This window comes from Schistocerca serialis, chromosome 4 (genome assembly GCF_023864345.2).
Source record: "Schistocerca serialis cubense isolate TAMUIC-IGC-003099 chromosome 4, iqSchSeri2.2, whole genome shotgun sequence".
Taxonomy (NCBI): Eukaryota; Metazoa; Arthropoda; class Insecta; order Orthoptera; family Acrididae; genus Schistocerca; species Schistocerca serialis.
Genome location: NC_064641.1, coordinates 491,962,678 through 491,986,042, shown reverse-complemented (window position 1 = coordinate 491,986,042; position 23,365 = coordinate 491,962,678). Strand labels below are relative to the sequence as shown.

At 40.8% G+C, this 23,365-nt stretch overlaps 1 protein-coding gene across 1 annotated transcript in view; it reads left to right on the top strand.

The window, feature by feature from the left end:
* The window catches only part of LOC126475211 (probable RNA helicase armi), a 53,099-nt gene extending 31,149 nt beyond the window's left edge, over positions 1-21,950 (top strand). The window contains exons 5-7 of the mRNA XM_050102871.1: positions 1,618-1,898; positions 18,493-18,735; positions 21,271-21,950. Coding sequence (XP_049958828.1) covers positions 1,618-1,898; positions 18,493-18,735; positions 21,271-21,633 — 887 coding nt within the window. The 3' untranslated portion in view covers positions 21,634-21,950. The remainder of the gene's footprint in view (positions 1-1,617; positions 1,899-18,492; positions 18,736-21,270) is intronic.
* The last annotated feature ends 1,415 nt before the right edge of the window (positions 21,951-23,365 follow it).

Here is a 23,365-nt window from a genome sequence, read left to right as displayed (position 1 = left end):
CATTCAGGTGGTCCTAAGCTGTTGTGCACTGCTAGAGTGACTTGCTGATATTTTCATAGTAATGCCCAACAATTGACAGCACTTGCACACGATAAAACAGTGGAACATTCACAGATGTGTACCTGAGGTTTCCATTTGAGGGGGGGGGGGGGGAGGGGGGGGAAGCTTGTGTTGAGGATAAATACAATAAAAGATGTAGCCAGAGGGTGTGAAAGGGTTAGAGGAGGAGACAGAACAGAGGAACAGGAATATTCTACAGAGGAAGTTGTGAGTGCAGGGTGAGATGAGTTAGGATCATGGGGCAGGGGTGGAAGTGGGTGTGTTGTAGGGACTAGTGCAGATAAGTGCCAGGAGGAGTATAGGATCGAAAGATGTGTTGCAAGGGCAGCTCCCAGCTGTGTAACTCAGAGAAGCTGATGTTGAGGAGAAGGATCCAGATGCCCCGGGTTTTGAATGAGCCGATAAAATCAAGTGTGGACTGCTCTGCAGCTTGTTGCACCATTGGGTGGTGAACTGTGCTCTTGGCCATAGTCTGTCAGTAGTTATTCAGTCAGGTGGACACCCGATTAATGGACTTGCTCACATAAAATGCTGTGCAAAAGTCGTAGCAAAACTGATATATGATATGACTGCTTTCACAAGTGGTCCTGCCTCTGGAATAGGATGTTTGGGAGAAATGGGGAGGGGGGGGGGGGTGTATTGGCTTGCAACTAGGTCTTCCTCAGAGGTATGACCCATGTGGCAGGGGTTGAGATGTGCTGTAAGGATGTTTTCTAGATTGAGTGGGGTTGGAATACCATTTTGGGAGAGGTGAGTGATGTTACTCATTTTTGGTCATGGTGATAAGTAGTTGATGCCATTTTGAAGGGTATGGTTAAGTTTGTTTCAGTCCAGGTTGGTATTGGGTGTGAGGGGTGGTTCTTGGAGGGTTGTCAGAGCATTAGAGACATTTGCAGATATGGCACTATTTTATTCCAGCATTCTAAAATTCTAGCTATTCTTGTATCATACACATTGGCTGCATATCCATGAATGTCTTTCTTGTCAAATGTCAGTTTAATTTAAATAAGACACTAAAGTAAACAATTCACGTTTCTTAACAAAGGAAAATACAATAATTTTCACTTCATTTTCTACATAATTACCTTGTTATTTACCTCTGTCAGATATTTTGATCCCCATTATTCTCCACCTGATTCATTTAGCTATAGTTACTCATGGAATTTATATCCTGTTTATTCAAATCCTAAAAAGATCATACTAGTACTGTATAGGCCAGAGTACTTAGAGCCATTGGGTAGAGAGACAATGTTTGTGTTGTATGAATGACATGACTGCCTCTCTGTAGCCAAACAAAAATAAAATAAAATGATAATTGAGTGATAAGTATTGTCTTAAACTTTGTATCAGAAGTTTGCCTGTTTGTACTCCGTAAATAGATTTCCTAAATCTTCTGCATGATTTACCAAATTAATAGTCAGAGTTCCCTAAAATTCCTGTTTTTTCATTTTACATTCACAATACACCAGTATATGATGCATTCATAAAGAGCAGAACTGAAATATTTCTTCTGTTAATCTGAATATTACAAGTGTTGTGATTTCGTTTTGTCTACAGCGGGATGCCTTGATAAGAAGTTGGGTCAGGTGGTTCTGGCAGGTGACCCGCAACAACTGGGCCCTATAGTATCATCAGCTGCAGCCAAGGAATATGGGCTTGGCGAGTCATATTTGTCTCGTCTCCTACACTGCCCCCCCTATTTGCGAGACACAGCTGGGTTTCCTGGCACAGGTTATAACCCCCGACTTGTAACAAAGTTACTGTACAATTATCGTTCACTGCCTGAGATTCTTGAAGTGCCTAACAAAATGTTCTACAACAGTGAGTTAATTGCTCAGGTAAGTAATGGCTTCTTTAATTAAATTGGCTAGATGTTATTCATATCTATTACTTAAATCATTGAGTTATTAATACTGGTATGTTTAATCTCAAAGTACCTTTAATTCTGAAATATATTAGAGGAATAAATGAAATATGATAATTGTAATGCATGGGTGATACCAAAAAAAAAAAAATCCTTTAAAGAGGTAGTTCAGAGGTTTATACTCCCAAAAATTGCTGTAACAACTATGTAGCTTGACATTTTTTCAGTGTAGTATTTGGTGTGTTGTTTACAGTACAATATAAAATTGGCTATAATAAATGAAAACTAATGCCATGTCGTTAGAAAAACAGGAGGCACAGTACCTGGCAATAACAAAATGTTTATAAGAGATCATTACTATAACACACACACTTTATGAAAAACCCTATAAAAGTTGCACCAAAACGTGTCTTTCATAATGCTAATAAATCAAATAGACAAAACAACTACTTTGCTCAAAAAGAACAAAATATTTCATTCATCAGATAATACACGCTTTATGACAATCAAATTCTCACAGAAATGTCAGTATACAGATAAAAAGTTTCTGTCAATGTAAATTTATATTTTTGCTGTTACTTTAAGTTGAACTAAATTTGTGAAGAATACACATATTTATTATTTGATAATACCATATTTGCCTGAATATAAGCCACACAGTTTATTGTGTGTGTGTTGGGGGGGGGGGGGGTCTCATTGAAGAAAAATAGTGTCAAATTACCCTTTTACAATATCTGTACACAATGTGGTCACTCTTACACTACTTGAACGCTTTTGTGATACAATCTTGTGATATTGTGTACTATGGAGAGATAATGATAATCCACTCACATATAACTCTGACTGATGAGTTTTTAATATTGACAGATGGAGTGAGTGCATGGTCCCCATATAAAGTCAGTCAGAGTAGTCTTTTAAGAGATGGTGTTTAAATGGCTTCTTCACGATGACGTCAGGCACCTGCAGTTTTGTAGTTGTACTTGCAGCCTTTTTGTAGGCAACAAGTCACAACCTCCATTTGGGAAATATTCCTTGGGCAAATATTTACTCTTCAGAATAACGAGAAGAGGGAGAGGGGAGCTTTCATACCTCTGCAGTAACTACTAACATCATGTTTTAGAATACTGCTGCGCGGTGTGGGATCCTTACCAGGTAGGACTGATGGAGTATGTCAAAAAAGATCAAAGAAAGGTGGCACACTTTGTATTATCGCGAAATATGGGAGAGAGTGTCACAGAAATGATACAGGATTTGGACTGGAAATCATTAAAAGAAAGGCATTTTTCGTTGCGATGGAATCTTCTCACGAAATTCCAATCACCAACTTTCTCCTCCGAATGCGAAAATATTTTGCTGACACCGACCTACATAGGGCGGAACGATCACCACGATAAAATGAGGGAAATCAGAGCTCGTACGGAAAGATATAGGTGTTCATTCTTTCCGCGCGCTATACGAGATTGGAATAATAGAGAATTGTGAAGGTGGTTCGATGAACCCTCTGCCAGGCACTTAAATGTAGCTATAGATGTAGATGTAATGCTTTCATTTTTTTCGTTCCCAGTGTTCTTAATTGTATACTTCTCACTCCTTTATAGTCCTCTGTCATGTTGCTTGGTTTGTCCCAAAAAAATGTTTGTTGCTCATCTGATATATGAGGGTAAGAGTGTCACTGCCATATTTGGACTGCCTGCATTTGAAAGTAGCTGAGATTCTTGGTAAAATCCTCTGCCATTCTCTGTGTATGTGAAATGGATAACCATGCAGCTCCAACCAATACTACCATAGCACTCTGCCCATGGTATGGTTAAGCCCTAGCTTCAAGTTTAGGATATTTCCTAGCTTTTTCCCATCTGTAGGTTTTCCTTGCTGAAACTGTGGTGTGTTGCTTTTTCTGCAATATGTTCAACACCAATCATTACATTCATCCAAACCATACTTTTTGCCAGCTTCTCAGTTAAATGTATTCTTTGCAAAACAGGAATTCTGAGCTCGAACTTTGCGTCATAACTGCACCGAGTTTGCGAAATTTGTTGATGATTTTCTCTCGATGTTCCAGATCATTGGTGCACACATAATTTTCCTTTAGTTGGAGAAAACTTTTGCTTGTTCTGTCATGTAAAATAATGGAACTGTGAAAATGATAACAGTGATTGCCTAAATGAAATGTTAGTAATTGAAGATGGTTACATTGTTATCTCATACACATTGATTAATTCTGAACACTAGTGATACTATTGCTCTGTTTCTAACTTAGGAATGAGTGCTACAGCGAATATTCTGTGACACAAAAATATTATCATGTGCATAAGATCATGAGGATTAACCATTATGTAATTTTTCATGGCTGAATTTTGCTGAAAAAACTTGACTTACATTTAGACAAATGCAGTATGCAAAGAGTCGATATTATCTTTCAACTATCATGGTCTATTTAAATCCTGTTTTGTACGGCATCTCTAGTTAATCATGAGTAACATCAAATGGAGTACTAGAGTGTGAACAAAGTAAGATGGCTATGCACGGAAAATGTATATGCTCTCTGTGTGTTCAGCAAGTCCATCTCTGTGATATAAAGAAGTGGCCACCTTAGTTGCATGTAGATTGTTGGCTAATGCACATAGACTATTTTCATTGTTATCTCTGTCCTATACAGAATAGGATTGCAGTTTGCAAGCACAGTAGATGCAGTGACAGCATTTTATAATGGAGGAAGTCAGGTTGTGCATACTGTCAGTTTGTCCTCTTCCCAGCACAGACCAAGGTATATCACATGAACTCTAACTAAGTAGTTATTGGTATATTTCAAAGAATAGCTACATCATTGTCTGGCGCAGAAACATTTAGTAGTGTATGTGGATACATCTACATCTACATCTACACTCCGCGAGCCACCTTACGGTGTGTGGCGGAGGGTACTTATTGTACCACTATCTGATCCCCCCTTCCCTGTTCCATTCACGAATTGTGCGTGGGAAGAACGACTGCTTGTAAGTCTCCGTATTTGCTCTAATTTCTCGGATCTTTTCGTTGTGATCATTACGCGAGATATATGTGGGCGGTAGTAATATGTTGCCCATCTCTTCCCGGAATGTGCTCTCTCGTAATTTCGATAATAAACCTCTCCGTATTGCGTAACGCCTTTCTTGAAGTGTCCACCACTGGAGCTTGTTCAGCATCTCCGTAACGCTCTCGCGCTGACTAAATGTCCCCATGACGAATCGCGCTGCTTTTCGCTGGATCATGTCTATCTCTTCTATTAATCCAACCTGGTAAGGGTCCCATACTGATGAGCAATACTCAAGAATCGGACGAACAAGCGTTTTGTAAGCTACTTCTTTCGTCGATGAGTCACATTTTCTTAGAATTCTTCCTATGAATCTCAACCTGGCGCCTGCTTTTCCCACTATTTGTTTTATGTGATCATTCCACTTCAGATCGCTCCGGATAGTAACTCCTAAGTATTTTACGGTCGTTACCGCTTCCAATGATTTACCAACTATGGCATAATCGTACTGGAATGGATTTCTGCCCCTATGTATGAGCATTATATTACATTTATCTACGTTTAGGGAAAGCTGCCAGCTGTCGCACCATGCATTAATCCTCTGCAGGTCCTCCTGGAGTACGTACGAGTCTTCTGATGTTGCTACTTTCTTGTAGACAACCGTGTCATCTGCAAATAGCCTCACGGAGCTACCGATGTTGTCAACTAAGTCATTTATGTATATTGTAAACAATAAAGGTCCTATCACGCTTCCCTGCGGTACTCCCGAAATTACCTCTACATCTGCAGATTTTGAACCGTTAAGAATGACATGTTGTGTTCTTTCTTCTAGGAAATCCTGAATCCAATCACAAACCTGGTCCGATATTCCGTAAGCTCGTATTTTTTTCACTAAACGTAAGTGCGGAACCGTATCAAATGCCTTCCTGAAGTCCAGGAATACGGCATCAATCTGCTCGCCAGTGTCTACGGCACTGTGAATTTCTTGGGCAAATAGGGCGAGCTGAGTTTCACATGATCTCTGTTTGCGGAATCCATGTTGGTTATGATGAAGGAGATTTGTATTATCTAAGAACGTCATAATACGAGAACACAAAACATGTTCCATTATTCTACAACAGATTGACGTAAGCGAAATAGGCCTATAATTATTCGCATCTGATTTATGACCCTTCTTGAAAATGGGAACGACCTGCGCTTTCTTCCAGTCGCTAGGTACTTTATGTTCTTCCAGCGATCTACGATAAATTGCTGATAGAAAGGGGGCAAGTTCTTTAGCATAATCACTGTAGAATCTTAAGGGTATCTCATCTGCTTTTCCGCTACTAAGTGATAGCAGTTGTTTTTCAATTCCGATATCGTTTATTTCAATATTTTCCATTTTGGCGTCCGTGCGACGGCTGAAGTCAGGGACCGTGTTACGATTTTCCGCAGTGAAACAGTTTCGGAGCACTGAATTCAGTATTTCTGCCTTTCTTCGGTCGTCCTCTGTTTCGGTGCCATCGTGGTCAACGAGTGACTGAATAGGGGATTTAGATCCGCTTATCGATTTTACATATGACCAAAACTTTTTAGGGTTCTTGTTTAGATTGTTTGCCAGTGTTTTATGTTCGAATTCGTTGAATGCTTCTCTCATTGCTCTCTTTACGCTCTTTTTCGCTTCGTTCAGCTTTTCCTTATCAGCTATGATTCGACTACTCTTAAACCTATGATGAAGCTTTCTTTGTTTCCGTAGTACCTTTCGTACATGATTGTTATACCACGGTGGATCTTTCCCCTCGCTTTGGACCTTAGTCGGTACGAACTTATCTAAGGCGTACTGGACGATGTTTCTGAATTTTTTCCATTTTTGTTCCACATCCACTTCCTCAGAAATGAACGTTTGATGGTGGTCACTCAGATATTCTGCGATTTGTGCCCTATCACTCTTGTTAAGCAAATATATTTTCCTTCCTTTCTTGGCATTTCTTATTACACTTGTAGTAATTGATGCAACCACTGACTTATGATCACTGATACCCTCTTCTACATTCACGGAGTCGAAAAGTTCCGGTCTATTTGTTGCTATGAGGTCTAAAACGTTAGCTTCACGAGTTGGTTCTCTAACTATCTGCTCGAAGTAATTCTCGGACAAGGCAGTAAGGATAATGTCACAAGAGTCTCTGTCCCTGGCTCCAGTTCTGATTGTGTGACTATCCCATTCTATACCTGGTAGATTGAAGTCTCCCCCTATTACAATAGTATGATCACGAAACTTCTTCACGACGTTCTGCAGGTTCTCTCTGAGGCGCTCAACTACTACGGTTGCTGATGCAGGTGGTCTATAGAAGCATCCGACTATCATATCTGACCCACCTTTGATACTTAACTTAACCCAGATTATTTCACATTCGCATTCGCTAATAACTTCACTGGATATTATTGAATTCTTTACTGCTATAAATACTCCTCCACCATTGGCGTTTATCCTATCCTTGCGGTATATATTCCATTCTGTGTCTAGGATTTCGTTACTGTTCACTTCCGGTTTTAACCAACTTTCCGTTCCTAATACTATATGCGCACTATTTCCTTCAATAAGAGATACTAATTCAGGAACCTTGCCCTGGATACTCCTGCAGTTTACCAATATTACGTTAACTTTTCCTGTTTTTGGTCTCTGAGGACGGACGTTCTTTATCAACGATGATAATGTCCTCTCTGGTAAGCCGTCAGGTATTTTATCGTTTCGCCCAAGGGGGGGTCCCTCTAACCTAAAAAAACCCCGTGTGCACGCCACACGTACTCTGCTACCCTAGTAGCTGCTTCCGGTGTGTAGTGCACGCCTGACCTGTCTAGGGGGGCCCTACAGTTCTCCACCCAATAACGGAGGTCGATGAATTTGCAACCATTATAGTCGCAGAGTCGTCTGAGCCGGCTCCAAACCAGAGGACCGCGATCGACTCTGGGCACTATGCTGCAGATATTAAGCTCAGCTTGCACTCCGCGTGCGATGCTGGTTGTCTTCACCAAATCAGCCAGCCGCCGGAAGGAACCAAGGATGGCCTCAGAACCCAAGTGGCAGGCGTCATTCGTTCCGACATGTGCTACTATCTGCAGCCAGTCACACCCAGTGCGTTCAATAGCTGCCGGAAGGGCCTCCTCCACATTACGGACGAGACCCCCCGGCAAGCACACCGAGTGCACACTGGCATTCTTCCCCGACCTACCCGCTATTTTCCTGAGGGGCTCCATAACCCGCCTAACGTTGGAGCTCCCTATAACTAATAGGCCCGCCCTCTGTGACTGTCGGGACCTTGCCGGAGAATCGGCCACTGGCCCAACAGGCGAGGCATCCTGTGGTGGCTCGGAAACGATGTCATCACCACTAGGAAGCACCCCGTACCTGTTGGAAAGGGGTAAGGCAGCTGCCACGCGGCCAGATCCCACCTTCGCCTTTCGGCCAGGCACGCGCGAGCCCACCACTGTCCGCCATTCACCCTGGAGTGATGGCTGACCGGTAAGATGCTCACTGCCGGAAGACGCAGCGACATCAGGGGCTCCATGTGATTCCAAGGCCACCGAAGTAGGCATAGGTCTCACCACAGTTGCCCCAACGCCACTACGAGCCGACGCCTGCGCCTCGAGCTCGATGAGCCTAACAGACAAAGCCTCCACCTGCCCCCGAAGAGTGGCCAATTCTCCTTTCGTCCGCTCACAACAACCACAGTCCCTACACATGACTATGTTTACCCTACTCTATACGGTGACAAATTCCCAAGATAATCTTCTGATGAGCTACTCTGATAATCAAGAAACACTCACTGAAATACGAGACGCGAAAACTACGCTAGGTTTTCCCAGAAAAACTATTTAAAAGCTAAGCGCAGCAAATAAGTACAAAAACGCTTTATACAAACAGTACTCGCTGCTGCTGGTGCTCTCGCTCTGGCTGTCACAAGACAACTGCTGATTCAAGTGACTAGTGGCTAACGGCCGCGAAACAAACAAAAGACGGTTTTAGGGCGCTTTCTGTTCTAAACGATCAAGAAAACACTAAGAAATCTAACACGAAAACTACGTAAAGTTTTATCAAGAACTGTTAGTTACTATGCAGAGCAGATAAACACAAATAGAATCCCTTCCTTAGTGGAAGGCCGTAAACAAAATGCAAAATAAACGCTTTATACAAACAGTACTCGCTGCTGCTGGTGCTCTCGCTCTGGCTGTCACAAGACACTGCAAAAAGTGTTGCATACAGACTTAGTAGTGAAGTGCCACACGATAGTATACCTTGTGCAGCCAGATAAACTTTAGAAACATTTCTGATGTTGCAAGAGGCAGGACAGAACAAGTTAATAGCCTGGTGAAATTCCAGCGAAGAAGAACCACTAAATTGCAGTGAACACAGAAGCGATTGCTACACATTAATTGAGCTGGGTGCCCAAGCCAGCAAAGCACCAGAATAACAGTGTGTTGACAGAGAGATTCTGTCACAATGGTGACCGTGCAAAGTGGAACGAGAAAGCGTAAGTTAGATGTAAGAGTAAGTAGTCAGTGTACTGACACAGCAGAAAGATTCTCTGAAAGGTAAAGTTATGAAATTCTGACCAAGCAAGGAAAGCAGACCAGTGGATGTCATTGCCACCCTACAGTAGCATGATGAATGTAGGCCATCGTCAGTTCCAGTGGAGGTAGGCTCAGTGTGCAACCAACCAGCCTGGCCGTAACATCTATGCTGGCCTGCTGTCTAGTCGTGTAGCTGTCAATGTGCTTCTGTGGAACAGCATGTCCCACTCTGGGGACTCTGACACTGCCAGTCACATTGCCGTCATCCATGCTGATACAGATGGGAAGAACTAAGATGCCTTTGACCTGTGGTCTGTATGGAGGGTTCGACTATGGCTGCTGCCGTCTTCCATACTGAGTGTCTCTGGTTCCCATCTAGAGAGATGCAGCTGTTCATCCGTCATCACAATGGGAGAGCCAGTGTGGCTGCTCCTGATGACAGACTCTATTGCCATGGCTGCCTCTCCTGTTCACAGTCTATGACAGGGTCATGGGTGGCTTGGTCATCATCTCCTGGAAACTGTTAGCACCTTGGCAGTGCAGATGACACAGCGCATGCTAACTTCTTTGGAGCAATGGCCATGTGGTGACATTGGTACTGCCACCGTGACTGCGAGGCACATCTGATTAGCACAATAAGGAGTGGGCGCCTACTGCCTGCGCACATGCCAATGCTAGCTGCCTTAACATTGATATCTCAGCTGTTGTATTTGTGTGGACAGGAAATATATGATGCTTAATATTGTTTCAGTAACTACTTTGGGCATGAGGCAGCATGTACCCTCCGAGTCTACTTTAGCAATTTCTGTGTGGTGTTACGTTGACCTGACATTGAAGCATCACAGCCAAAGTATTCACCCTGATGGCAGCTCCAGTTGTAAAGAAGCAATAAATTAAAACTTCATGACTGATGTGGCAGTTCTGCATGAACAGCAAAAATGTAGTAAACAATATACATTTTTTCCTTCATCATCTATGGTTGGGGGTGGAGAGTCAGCTGGAAAAAGTATCGTAAAGATTTGGAGAAGAGGAAATTTTGTACATATATACATTTCTTTGGGGCAATGGCCATGTGGTGACATTGGTGCTGCCACCATGATACGGAAGAAGTAGACGATAAATTACAAGACTTTTCTATATCTTTGCATTTTTAGTGGGACTCCTGAGATCCATGGAAACTAAAAAAAAGATCAGACTTGTTTCCAATTGTTCACAACATTAGCTAGCAAATAATCCTGTATGCAGTAGTATTGCAATAGCTATTCTTGAATCCTGTATTTCATTTACCGTAGTATAAAAACATATTGGAAAATCAGTTTAGAATCTCTCAACTCTGAAGTTTTTGCCTTGCGTAATACATGGAAGTATACAAAAACAATTCTTGTGTATTTCTTTCCTTCCATTCCTTTGCCGTTTCTTTCTGTAAACAGAACATGTGGTTTTCAAAACCAGTGATTTTGTTTTTTACTCATTTGTATGTGTGTAGCCACCTGGTAAGCAGAGACTTTTACATCTGTATTGGATTGTCGTTTTATTTTGGACATTTTTTGAACATAGTCTGTTTACTAGATGTGCTAGTTCTGCTTGGTCAGCAGGAGACGTTTGTCCTACTGCATAACAGAAGAAGAGAGTTGTTCATGTATACAGAGTGAAGAAAAAATGTTACATTTGGTGGTAGGCATGTGATTCCTCATCCTAATTCAAGACAAAAGTGCATTTAAACAAAACCTAGTCCTGGCAATAGGTTTAATAGAGATGTGATTTACAGAAGAAGGCTCAAGTAATACTGTAACTCGGCTAGTCCCGGCGGAGGTTCGAGTCCTCCCTCGGGCATGGGTGTGCGTGTGTGTTTGTCCGTAGGATAATTTACCGTATTTACTTGAATCTAAGCCACACTTTTTTTCCGGTTTTTAATCCAAAAAACTGCCTGCGGCTTAGTATCGAGTGCAAATCAAGCGGAAGTTCTGAAAAATGTTGGTAGGTGCCGCCACAACTAACTTCTGCTGTCGAATATATGTAACGCTACACAGGCATGCTTTGTAGGCACAAAGATAAATACTGGCACCAAAACCTCTGCGTCAGTAAATCAATTAAAAAAAAAGTTAAAGACAAGCTTTTTTCTCTGCTTCAAGTTTCAGCCACTGCATTTTCATCATTATCCAACAAAGTAAATACAAATTCCGTATTGTTCATCTTCGAATGTAGCAGCATTACAATGTACTACGAAAATCCAACTGGCAAGACTGTTTGGGATGTTTGTCAATATGGCCAACTCTACGTTCTGAATTTTTTCCTATCTGTGAGAAGAGATGGTTGCTAACAGGAACTTTTATGAACTGTGAATCACATGCAGCATTCTCTTCACCATAAGAATAATACGAATATAACCATTTTGCCATGTATTGTTTCGTGATTGCTGCTATCTCATTTAAATCCTGTCTGCCTAATAAACTACGAAACTAGAGTGAGTCATGTTTATATTTGTATTATTCTTATGCCTAATAGTGATACAGTCAGAAATGAAGCACGGCAATTGACTAGATTTTTAAATCTAAGATGACTCTAATTTCTGTGCAGAATGTAATGTACTAAAGAGGCGCCTGCAAAGATTTTCAAATGGAGAAAAATTTTCGCTAAACTCTCGTTCAGAACATCTTCTATCATACGCAGTCTTTTATTTGGTTCTTGTTGATCATTATCAAAGAAAGCATCAGTGTAAATAACAACAAGTAGCAGTCTCTTGTCATTGTTTCGCTAATGAGGCGATTCCTCTCTTTTTTATTTTAATTGTAAGCGGCGGTAGCGCGCGCAAAAGCAAGCCATCCCACGAGCAGCGACAGGCCATAAACACACACTATCAGAATGCGACAAACAATGCATGACACAGCACAGTAATGCATTTTCAGCTTAGAGTGATGTGAACACCTATAACAAAGAGAACGACACTTATCAGATCAAAGAAAAATAAGCAATCAATTCAAACCAGACGAAGCACATGAAAAAGGAAGGGTACCCGTATAAATACGTACGGAGCGCCTGACACATAGCAATGGCTACCTGGTAAAGCTTAACTGCTAAGCTTACTACTCGAACCAAACTACTGTAGCTGTATCGTCATTCATTTGACCTAAATTTTGTCTCATATTACAATGGACCAACTTTGTTTCGATTTGGAGGTGCGGCCTAAAACTTTTATCTCCCCTTGAATTTCGAGTCTCAAATTTCAAGTGCAGCTTAGATTAAGGAAATTTTTTTTCCTTGATTTTGAGTCTCATTTTTCAGGTGCGGCTTAGATTCAAGTGCAGCTTAGATTCGAGTAAATACAGTAGATTAAGTAGTGTGTAAGCTTAGGGACTGATGACCTTAGCAGTTAAGTCCCATAAGATTTCACACACACAGTACTGTAACTGTGGATAACATTTCCATGAACAAGAAGCATGAACTCTATGCTGTGCTGCAGCTGTCCCATTAGCTAGGTGAGATGAGGCAATGCCTTTGTTCACCAATGTTTGTGCCAAACTTCCCCCCCCCCCCCTCCCTCCCTCTCCCCCCCCCCCCCCCCCCCCAAAATTAAAGCATCAAATTGTATCCAATTTACACTTCGACAGTGCAGTATAATAAATGACTGCTTGGTTTTGTCCTTGACACAAATCCAGTAGGAAACAGTCATGGATACAGTGACATCATCTGTATCTAATCAGGCACAAGAAACACAATAGCTAGGCTAAGCTAGACTGCACATTGTGCTACGTGCAGTAATTCCATTTGGTATGTTTGATGTCCAGGCTTATCTTAACAGAGCCTATACATACTGGCACAAGCAACATTCACTTCAGAGAAGATGTTCAAAGTGACCATTGTGCATTTGCAAACACTTCACCACTCACTAAATCATACTTTGCTGGACCCTAAGCAACATATCTGCCTCCACGTTGCTGAAGTGGCATGCATGTGAGCTATTAAGTCGTATACAGCCATGAATGGAGTACAATAAACTTGTTCCTTTAAGAGTTCCAACAAATAAAAATCTAGTGAACTAAGGTCTGGGGAATGTGAAGGCCTAAACATTGGGCCTACTTGACCAATCAATCCATTTCCCTAGAAACACTTCATTTAAATAGTTACACACATTTATTCCAAAGTGTGGTGGTACACCGTCATGCTAAAGCCATAGCTGTTGATGAACACAAAGTGGAACATTTTCTAATGTGTCAAGCAAACTATTGCAAAGAAATGTGCATTACAGGGCACATTCTACTTGTCTGACAATAGGTAAGGGCCCAAAAGCTCTCACACAGCTCCAGCTCACAGGTTTTAGCTGAAGTATGCCTGAAAGCCACATTCACAGGTGGCATGGGTTGTGTTCCAACAAATATTGACTGTTGTGGAGACTGAAAATACCTTCATGAGTTAAGCTAGATTCATCAGTCCATATCGCATTATTTATGAAATGTTCATAATCTTCCACTTAGTGCAAAAGCCATTCACAAAACTGTAATGTCTAAAGTGATCTCGTGGCTACTGGTGCTGAGGTAACAGGTGATGACAGGGATGCAGTTCTTCATCATGCAGCACCTCAACAACCAGTCTTTCAGATATCTGGAACTTCCTTGCAATATCACAGGTACTTTGTGGAAGTGATTGGTGAATGATTTCAAGAATCACACCCTCTATTTGTGGAGCACATGCAGTCCTAGGATGACCTTTTTCCATTGCTTGTGGATGAAGATTACCAGTTTCCCAAAGACATTGCTATGGAAAACATTCTTATCAGGATGGCACCTTTGAGGATACTTAGCATCATATGCATGAGCAGCTGCAGCAGCATGGTTGTCAGATGCACCCAGCACCAAAAGCATATTGACGTGTTCATCGCTTGTGTGCTCCATCTGGAGCCGCCCTACATGGGCTTGACAGTACCATTTATATTTGGGCAAAGCATTTGGGGAGCAAAATAACTGATGATGGTCGAAGTAGAGAGGATATAAAATGTAGGCTGGCAATGGCAAGGAAAGCGTTTCTGAAGAAGAGAAATTTGTTAACATCCAGTATAGATTTAAGTGTCAGGAAGTCATTTCTGAAAGTATTCGTATGGAGTGTAGCCATGTATGGAAGTGAAACATGGACGATAAATAGTTTGGACAAGAAGAGAATAGAAGCTTTTGAAATGTGGTGCTACAGAAGAATGCTGAAGATTAGATGGGTAGATCACATAACTAATGAGGAAGTATTGAATAGGATTGGGGAGAAGAGAAGTTTGTGGCACAACTTCACCAGAAGAAGGGATCGGTTGGTAGGACATGTTCTGAGGCATCAAGGGATCACCAATTTAGTATTGGAGGGCAGCGTGGAGGGTAAAAATCGTAGAGGGAGACCAAGAGATGAATACACTAAGCAGATTCAGAAGGATGTAGGTTGCAGTAGGTACTGGGAGATGAAAAAGCTTGCACAGGATAGAGTAGCATGGAGAGCTGCATCAAACCAGTCTCAGGACTGAAGACCACAACAACAACATGGTTAGTAAATACAGACATGTAGATTAATGGAGTCCAGTGTCATGTGACAGTCTATTGTCATGTGGCCAAATGATGTCCTGTTTGTAAATGACGATAACTAGGGAACGCATGTCTGAAAAATGAAAAAGGAATCTGATGATGATTCAAACCATAGCTCCATGGTGGAGGAGGGTTTGATGTCCCAACAGTGTACACAGTGAGCCACAAATGCTGGTACAGTAGTGTGGGTTGATATACATTCCTCTGTACGTTCCAATGTACTACGCGATGTGACAGTGCTGCCAGCTCATCTTTTTCGTACTGATGTTTCCAAAATGCAATTGATCTGATTTTGCTAGATAAACTCTTGTCTTGAATCTGAATGAGAAATCACTTGTTGACCTCCAAATGCAGCATTTTTTTCTTCACCCCTTACATTCATGTATCCAGTGTGTGAAGTATATATTCAAATAACTATAAGGACACAATTGAAATTTCACACCTTTATCAGATTTTAAGGTATCACATTGATAACACATCACAGATCAAGGGCTTTTATATTGGAATGATTTCTTTGTACTTCAGTATTTTTTTATAAACTCTCTTTTGCTTTAGAGAGAAGAAGAGTTCCCTGGACTGTATATGTGAGGTGCAAATTTATGTGCAGTTTGTGTACTGCCGCTAAGAAAATTTTTATTTGACTTTTGAAACTGTGTGTGTGTATGTGTGTGTGTGTTTTTGCATAATTAGTGAAGAACTGTATGACAAAGAATCTTAAGAATCTCTAGAAAAAGATGGGAGGCATAGAAAAAATTTCCTTCAACAGTGATGCATGTTTGAAGTTTGACCTTCATTTTCTGATTGATGCTGCCTAACTGTTGAAAATTAAGCACTTTATGTAAGTCAGACTACTCTACATGCTTCTTGTTTGATGTGTTTAGTTTTGGCACCCTGTGATAGTGTGGTATTGACTAAGATTGAAGAACTGTTTTTCCCCTTTTTTGAAAAATGCTTGAGTAATTAATTTTGAATGCTGTAGAAGTCTTCATCTGGTTACAGTGAAAACCTATTTCGTTGGTTGTTATGAAAAAACTATTTAATGTCGCATTTATTATCTTAGTAGTAAAAGCACATTACATACCTCAATGCACCAATCCTGATGTACTTGTTGCAAATATTTACATCTCTGCATTCACACTGTCTTAGAGCACAGCTGCACATTTTGTGTAAATAAGCATAAAAAGGGAATAATAACTATTTGCAATATGTGTACTTGCAAAGGTGGACGTAAACATGAACTGAGTCCTTTCAAAATTTACATGATAAAACAAGCAATGGAAAATCCGGGATGGAATGTAACAATATAATGGAAAGGAACGTTGCATCTCACCATATAGCAAAGATGCTGAGTTGCAGATAGGCACAACAAAAATACTGTCACAAATAAAGCTTTCGGCCAGTATGGCCTTCACCAAGAAGAGACAACAGACACACACGCTCACACTCACTCACACATATGCAACTCATGCACATGATTGCAGTCTCTGGCAACTGATGCCACTCTGCAAACAGCACCAGTGAATGATGGGAGTGGTGACTGGGTGGCGGTAAGAAGGAGGTGGGGAGGAGGAGGGATAGTCAGGCACGGGTACGGACAGTGACGTGCTGCTGGGGAGCGCGCAGGGACGAGGTGGAGAGAGGATAGGGCAGCTGTGTGCAGTCGGGAGGTTAGATGGGGACAGGGGAGAGGTGGGGAGAGAGTGGGGGGGGGGGGGGGGGGGACAGGAAAGGAGAGAAGTAAAAATACTGAGTGTGATGGTGGAATGAGAGCAGTGTAGTGCAGGAATGGGAACAGGGAATGGTGGTAGATGAGAGAGAACAATGACTAATGAAGGTTGGGGCCATGAGGGTTACGGGAACATTATGCTCCAGGGAAAGTTCCCACCTGCACAATTCAGAAAAGCTGGTGTTCATGGGAAGGATCCATATGCCACAGGCTCTGAAGCAGTCATTGAAATGAAGGATGTCATGTTTGGCGGTGTCCTCAGGAACAGGGTGGTCCACTTGTTTCTATGCCACAGTTTGTTGGTGGCCTTTCATGCAGACAGACAGTTGGTTGTGATGCCCACATAGAATGTAACACAGTGGTTGCAGCTTTGCTTGTGGATCACATGACTGGCTTCACATACAGCCCTGCCTTTGATGGGATAGGTGGTGTTTTTGAATGAACTGGAGTAGTTTGTGGTGGGAGGAAATGTGGGACAGGTATTGCACCGAGGTATGTTAAAGGGGTATGAGTCATGAGGTAAAGGGTTGGGAGCAGGGGCTGCATAGGGATGGACGAGTATATTGTGTAGGTTCTGTGAACAACAGAATATCACTGTGGGAGGGGTGGGAAGTATAGTGAACAGGACATTTCTCATTTCAGGGCATGACAAGAGGTAGTCGAAGCCCTGTTATTCAGTTGTAATTCAGAGAATGTAATTCAGTTGCTCCAGTCCTGGGTGGTATTGAGTTACGAGGGGAATCTTCCTCTGTGGCCGGATGGTGGAACTTTGGGAGGTGATGGCAGACTGGAAAGATAAGGCTCGGCAATTGATTCTTGGGCGTACTACAAAACTAACAGTGCCATCTATTTTTTCTTTGGTGTACTGTGCTGTCACTAAGATAAACATCTGAACTACTTACAGAGCAAACTCTTAAAAATTAAAATTATGATATCTTTTTTCCTCTGTGATACAATTTTCTGTGCTCAAGTTACATGTGAAAATACAGAGAAAATTTGTCTAGTAGTTTTGCATTAGCTTGTTCAGACATACAGACATTACAGTTTTGTTATTAGTATAGATAAAATCAAAGTCAAATTTCTTTCTTTTTGCACCGTTTTCTTTTGTTGTGAGTTGTGGCACGTGAATAAGCTCCATAATGGAACAAAATATGTATTTTGCTGCAAAACCCACTATCCTAAAAATTAATAACCTATGTAAAATTGTTTTTAACTTCAATGTTTCTTAATCAGAAGTGGATAATGTGCCATGTATATTTGTGTGATATCAGGCAAAAGTTGTAGGAAAAGACTTAGTGAAGAAAGATGAGTATCTGGCTAATGGGTAACAATCAGAGCAACAGTGGAGGATGCGAGTAACATTAAAACTACTTTCCGTGCTGTGTATTCCATTGTCAAATTTCACCTGTCCAATTTTACATCTAGTCGCTGCTACTACCAACCTCCCAGTTATTTGGCACACTTCTTAATAGTTATGTTTATAATTATCTGTAGAACGGTGTTTCCATAACCAGTTATGTGCTACTGTCAACTAAAACACTTTTTTTTTTTTTTTTTTTTTTTTTTTTAACACATACATACACGTGTTGCGTTTCATAGTATGAAAATTTTGTGTAGAACATTAAATGAAATTAGAGTATGACTGTTGCTTTTAACCAAGCTGTGTGTAATTGATATTTTTCAAAAGTTGTAGTTGAATGATTGCATGGAATGCTTTTTGTTTATAAAACAGATATCTGAAAAAGAAAGCAATGAGGCAAAACTTCTGGCATCAGTTGAGTCTATACTGCCATCACGTTCATCACCACCTGCAGTTGTATTTCATGGTGTTATTGGCACAAACTATCAGGATGCTGAATGTCCATCATGGTATAACCCAGAGGAAATTGTCATTGTAACTTCCTACATCCAAAAACTTTACAAATTGGGTCTGACCACTGATCAAATTGGAGTCATCACACCATATCAAAGACAGGTACTACTGTTACTATTTAGGTAATTTTTTCTTTAATGTAGAGCTACATTGTATAGTTTTTATCTGTTGTCTCATGAACTGAAACACACAATTCATTGATGTATAGCCTTGGACATGTCTTTTTTGGTTCCATCAGCCAATTGCTGTTTGATTCATAATCTGGCATTCAATGAGTATGAGGGGCTGGTGTTTTCACCAGTTTTTGGCTTTGTCACCCTTGTAACATGTGCAAGAAGAATATTTGGCGCCATTACTCAGACATGAGTGTGAAGTTATGGATATTCTATGGACCACATAAAATGTAACAAACCCCCTCAACTGATGAAATGATACCTTTAAAGAAGATATTCCAACCACTGTCTTAGTGCCATACATCCCCTGCATAATTAACAGAATTGGACATATACTTTGAAAATTGTTTAGACTGACTAAGAAAAGCAGTGAGTGCCCCAAATGCCCAAAAACAAATGAAACCCAATTAGAAAATCAGAAGATTACTAAATAACACCCACTTGCAACAAAGTGTATATCACAGTAATAGGAAAAACCCATTAACATCGGGATAACAGAACACAAGCAAAATTGCAAGCTGACAGTCCAAGCCCGGGCACCCATTGAGTGATACAGAACATTGCACACATACCAAAAAAAGTTTTTCATTGCCCCGGTTCCCTGAACTCCTGAATATAGACGTTGACTGTGTTATTGTATCACAGACACAGTCCCTTTGATTGTTCAGAGATGTCACTAAACCCGCCCAAAGATGTAAACAACCATGCATGAGCAGCACCTATTAGACGGAGGGGGTCCGACAGCCGATCAGTTCCCGTCATTCCACCAGGAAGGAGGTACACGGTTCGTGTTGTCTGTAGTTCAACCATGCCTAGATGGTCAATACCGTGATTCGATCACATCCGCATTGTTACTTTGCACCAGGAAAGGCTGCTCAACAAGGGAAGTGTCCAGACGTCTCAGAGTGAGCCGAAGCAATGTTGTTCGGACATGGAGGAGATACAGAGAGACAGCAACTGTCGATGACATGCCTCGCTCAGGCCGCCCAAGGGCTACTACTGCAGTGGATGAGCACTACCTATGAATTATGCCTTGGAGGAACCCTGACAGCAATGCCACCAAGTTGAATAATGCTTTTCGTGCAGCCACAGGACATCTTGTTATGACTCAAACAGTGTGCAATAAGCTGCATGATGCGCAACTTCACTCCCGATGTCCATGGTGAGGTCCATCTTTGCAACCATGACACCATGCAGCGCAACACAGATGGGCCCAAAAACATGCCGAATGGACGACTGAGGATTGCCATCATGTTCATCATCACCGATGAGTGTCGCATATGCCTTCAACCATACTGTCATCGGAGACATGTTTGCAGGCAACCCGGTCAGGCTGAACACCTTGGACACTCTGTCCAGCAAGTGCAGCAAGGTGGAGGTTCCTTGCTGTTTTGGGGTGGCATTATGTGGGGCCAACGTGCGCTGCTGGTGGTCATGGAAGGCACCATAATGGCTGTACAATATGTGAATGCCATCCTCTGACCGATAGTGCACACCGTTTTGGCAGTATATCGGTGAAGCAATTGTCTTCATGGACGACAAACCGCATCCCCATCGTGCACATCTTGTGAATGGCATCGCTCAGCTAGAGTGGCCAGCATGTTCTCCAGACATGAACCCTATCGAACATGCCTGGGATAGATTGAAAAGGGCTGTTTATGGATGACATGAGCCACCAGCTGCTCTGAGGGAATCGCCGTTGAGGAGTGGGACAATCTGCACCAACAGTGCCTTGATGAACTTGTGGATAGTATGCCTTGACAAATATGGACATGCATCAATTTAAGAGGACATGCTACTGCGTATTAGAGGTACCAGTGTGTACAACAATCTGGACCACCACCTCTGAAGGTCTTGCTGTATGGTGGCACAACATGCAATGTGTGATTTTCATGAGCAATAAAAGGGGCAGAAATGATGTTTATCTTGATCTTTATTCCAATTTTCTGTACAGGTTCCAGAACTCTCGGAACCACAGTGATGCAAAACTTTTTTTGATGTGTGTATAAAGTTTCCTGAAACTCAAGTTCTGTCTGTGAAAACTAATGACCTTATCCTATTCTTAGAAGTAATTGCAATCTAAAAGCACAGTAACAACTTCAACAAGAAAGAGGAAACTTTCAGGCTAATAAAAGGTTAAATTTCTATCTTACAGAGAATTATGGCATATGGTAAGAAGACATGCCAACAATGGCCACAAGAAGGCCCTCCAACAATTTTGTCATTAGTACATACAACTTCCACCCATGAGCTCAAGTTCAGTCCTCCATGGGTAATGGAGAATAATACTTTGAGAATGCTAGCCACTTCTTCTGGCCAAACATAAGATTATTAATGAAAGAACCATCAGCCAATGAACCCAGAACTGTTGCTTGAGGCAGTATGCCAAGAAGTGGTCACAAAAACTTCAGTGGTTATGTAACAGAACTTAATACTAATGTAAAAAAATCATCTTTTGTTTCAGGTTAAACGACTCAGGGATGTTCTTAAACAGTTGGAAACATCTATTCCTAAAATTGGCTCAGTAGAAGAGTTTCAAGGTCAAGAACGCATGGTGACTATTCTCTCAGCAGTTCGAAGTAATGCATATCATATTGAAGATGACATTAGGCGTGCACTGGGGTTTGTTTCATCACCACAGAGATTAAATGTGGCTATTACAAGGGCACGAGCTTTGCTGGTAGTTGTAGGAAATCCAGTTCTCTTAGCACGTGATCCATTCTGGCGAATTCTGGTATCATTCTGTATCAGCAGAAACTGTTATATTGGATGTGATTTGCCAGTGAGTATTCAGAACATGTGTGATAATCAGTTAGACAACACATAGTTGTTATTGAGTTCAAAAGCTTTGTTCTCCCATATGAAATGTTTGGCCAGTACTGTACAACCAGTATGCAGGATTGTTCTTGATTTCTAACAAATATGTAAATACAGGATAAGTATATGACTTGAAGTGACACTGTGCTGCCATATGTGGAAAATGCGTGTCAGACCCATGTATTGAGAAACAGTGATGAACCATTTTTTGTTAGCATTAACAGAGAGAGAATTTAAAGCTTTTTTTTGTAATTTTTATACTTTGAAGCCAGTTGCCAGACTGGAAAGATTTAACTGTCATTTTAACATAATTACAGTGATGACTTATCAATTTATGATCTGTATCTGTCCAAGTTCCTCAAATTTTCATTATTTACTTCAGTTCCTTATATACTTTGTAACTATAAGATGCAGCTTCTCATGCTTTGTCTGTGATTTGATTATTTTTGTTAGTAGTTTCATATATTCTCAAGCATGGCATGTAAGTTGGCAACATTAATTTTACTTTACAATTCATAAACAATTTGAACTTTGTCAGTATGTTTGAAGAATATTACATGAAATAATGATTTGCTGTATTGTGTATAGGGTATCAGCAGAGTTATAAGCATTTATACTAGCAAAGTAAGTGTATAATTTGCAGTCATTCATTCATGCATATGTTCACCATGTCTCTTAGAACTGATTATAAATGAGAACCTTCTCCATGAATGTGAATCAAGTTATAGTCAATAATGGAGTAAGCAGCCATCTGTTAGCATTAACAGTTTATTTATTCCTGCCTTCATCAACACATGTATAATAGGTGATGCTTTCAAGAATTTCCATTTACTTAAATTGCCTCTCACACAAATAGCCTGAACTAAGAAGTAATTATTTACATCTCGATAAACAAATGAATAGGTAGATATTCTAAGCAAGCAAATTTCAAAATATATAAATCTTTCAGCTTCTAATTTGTCTAAGACTCTTTCATCATACCTATACTAAGAAATATATGGATAAAAGAATCCAAAGTATGACACTCATAGTCATTAGTGCCCAGCAACTGTTACCTTCCACATTCTTAATATGTTCATTCAATTCTGGTGTAGAATCAATCATTGTTATCATCATCAGTTTTCTGCCCTGTGAGCAGCTTCGTGCTGTACTCAGTTTTTGCGACTGATTGCTTGCTTCATCAGGTTGGTATATTTACTTCCATTGAGTAGATCATCAGGATTTCAGTCCTTTCTGTAGCTTCCCTTCCTCATATCCTTCTAAAATGATTTTAAAATTCCTTCACATTTTCTCAGTACATACCATATCCAGTTTCATTTTCTACATTCAGCTACATCCTGTAATTGTATGTATTCTACCACTTTCTTCAGAACTTATTCATTTATCACAGTTTCACCCATTTTATTTTTTCTATTATCCACTGTATGCGTATTTCAAAAGCATCAAGCCTCTTCCTGCCTTTCTATCAATGGTTCACGTTTCAGTATGGTGCGTAGAATACCCTAGACAAAATATTTCCTTTTCCAATCTTTTCCTTAATCTCATTTCCATACTACTGCAGAAAATCTCGCATTTGTTAGACAGTGTCAGTATTGCTGAAGTATTCAACACTGACTTGAATGCTCTGATTTATTTACAAACTGAAGGACAGTATATAGTAAGTGAAACAGTTTGTAATCTGCCCATGTGGAGTAATTTAGTAAATAGAGTAAGTAAAGTAGTAAATAGTAATTATTATTTTA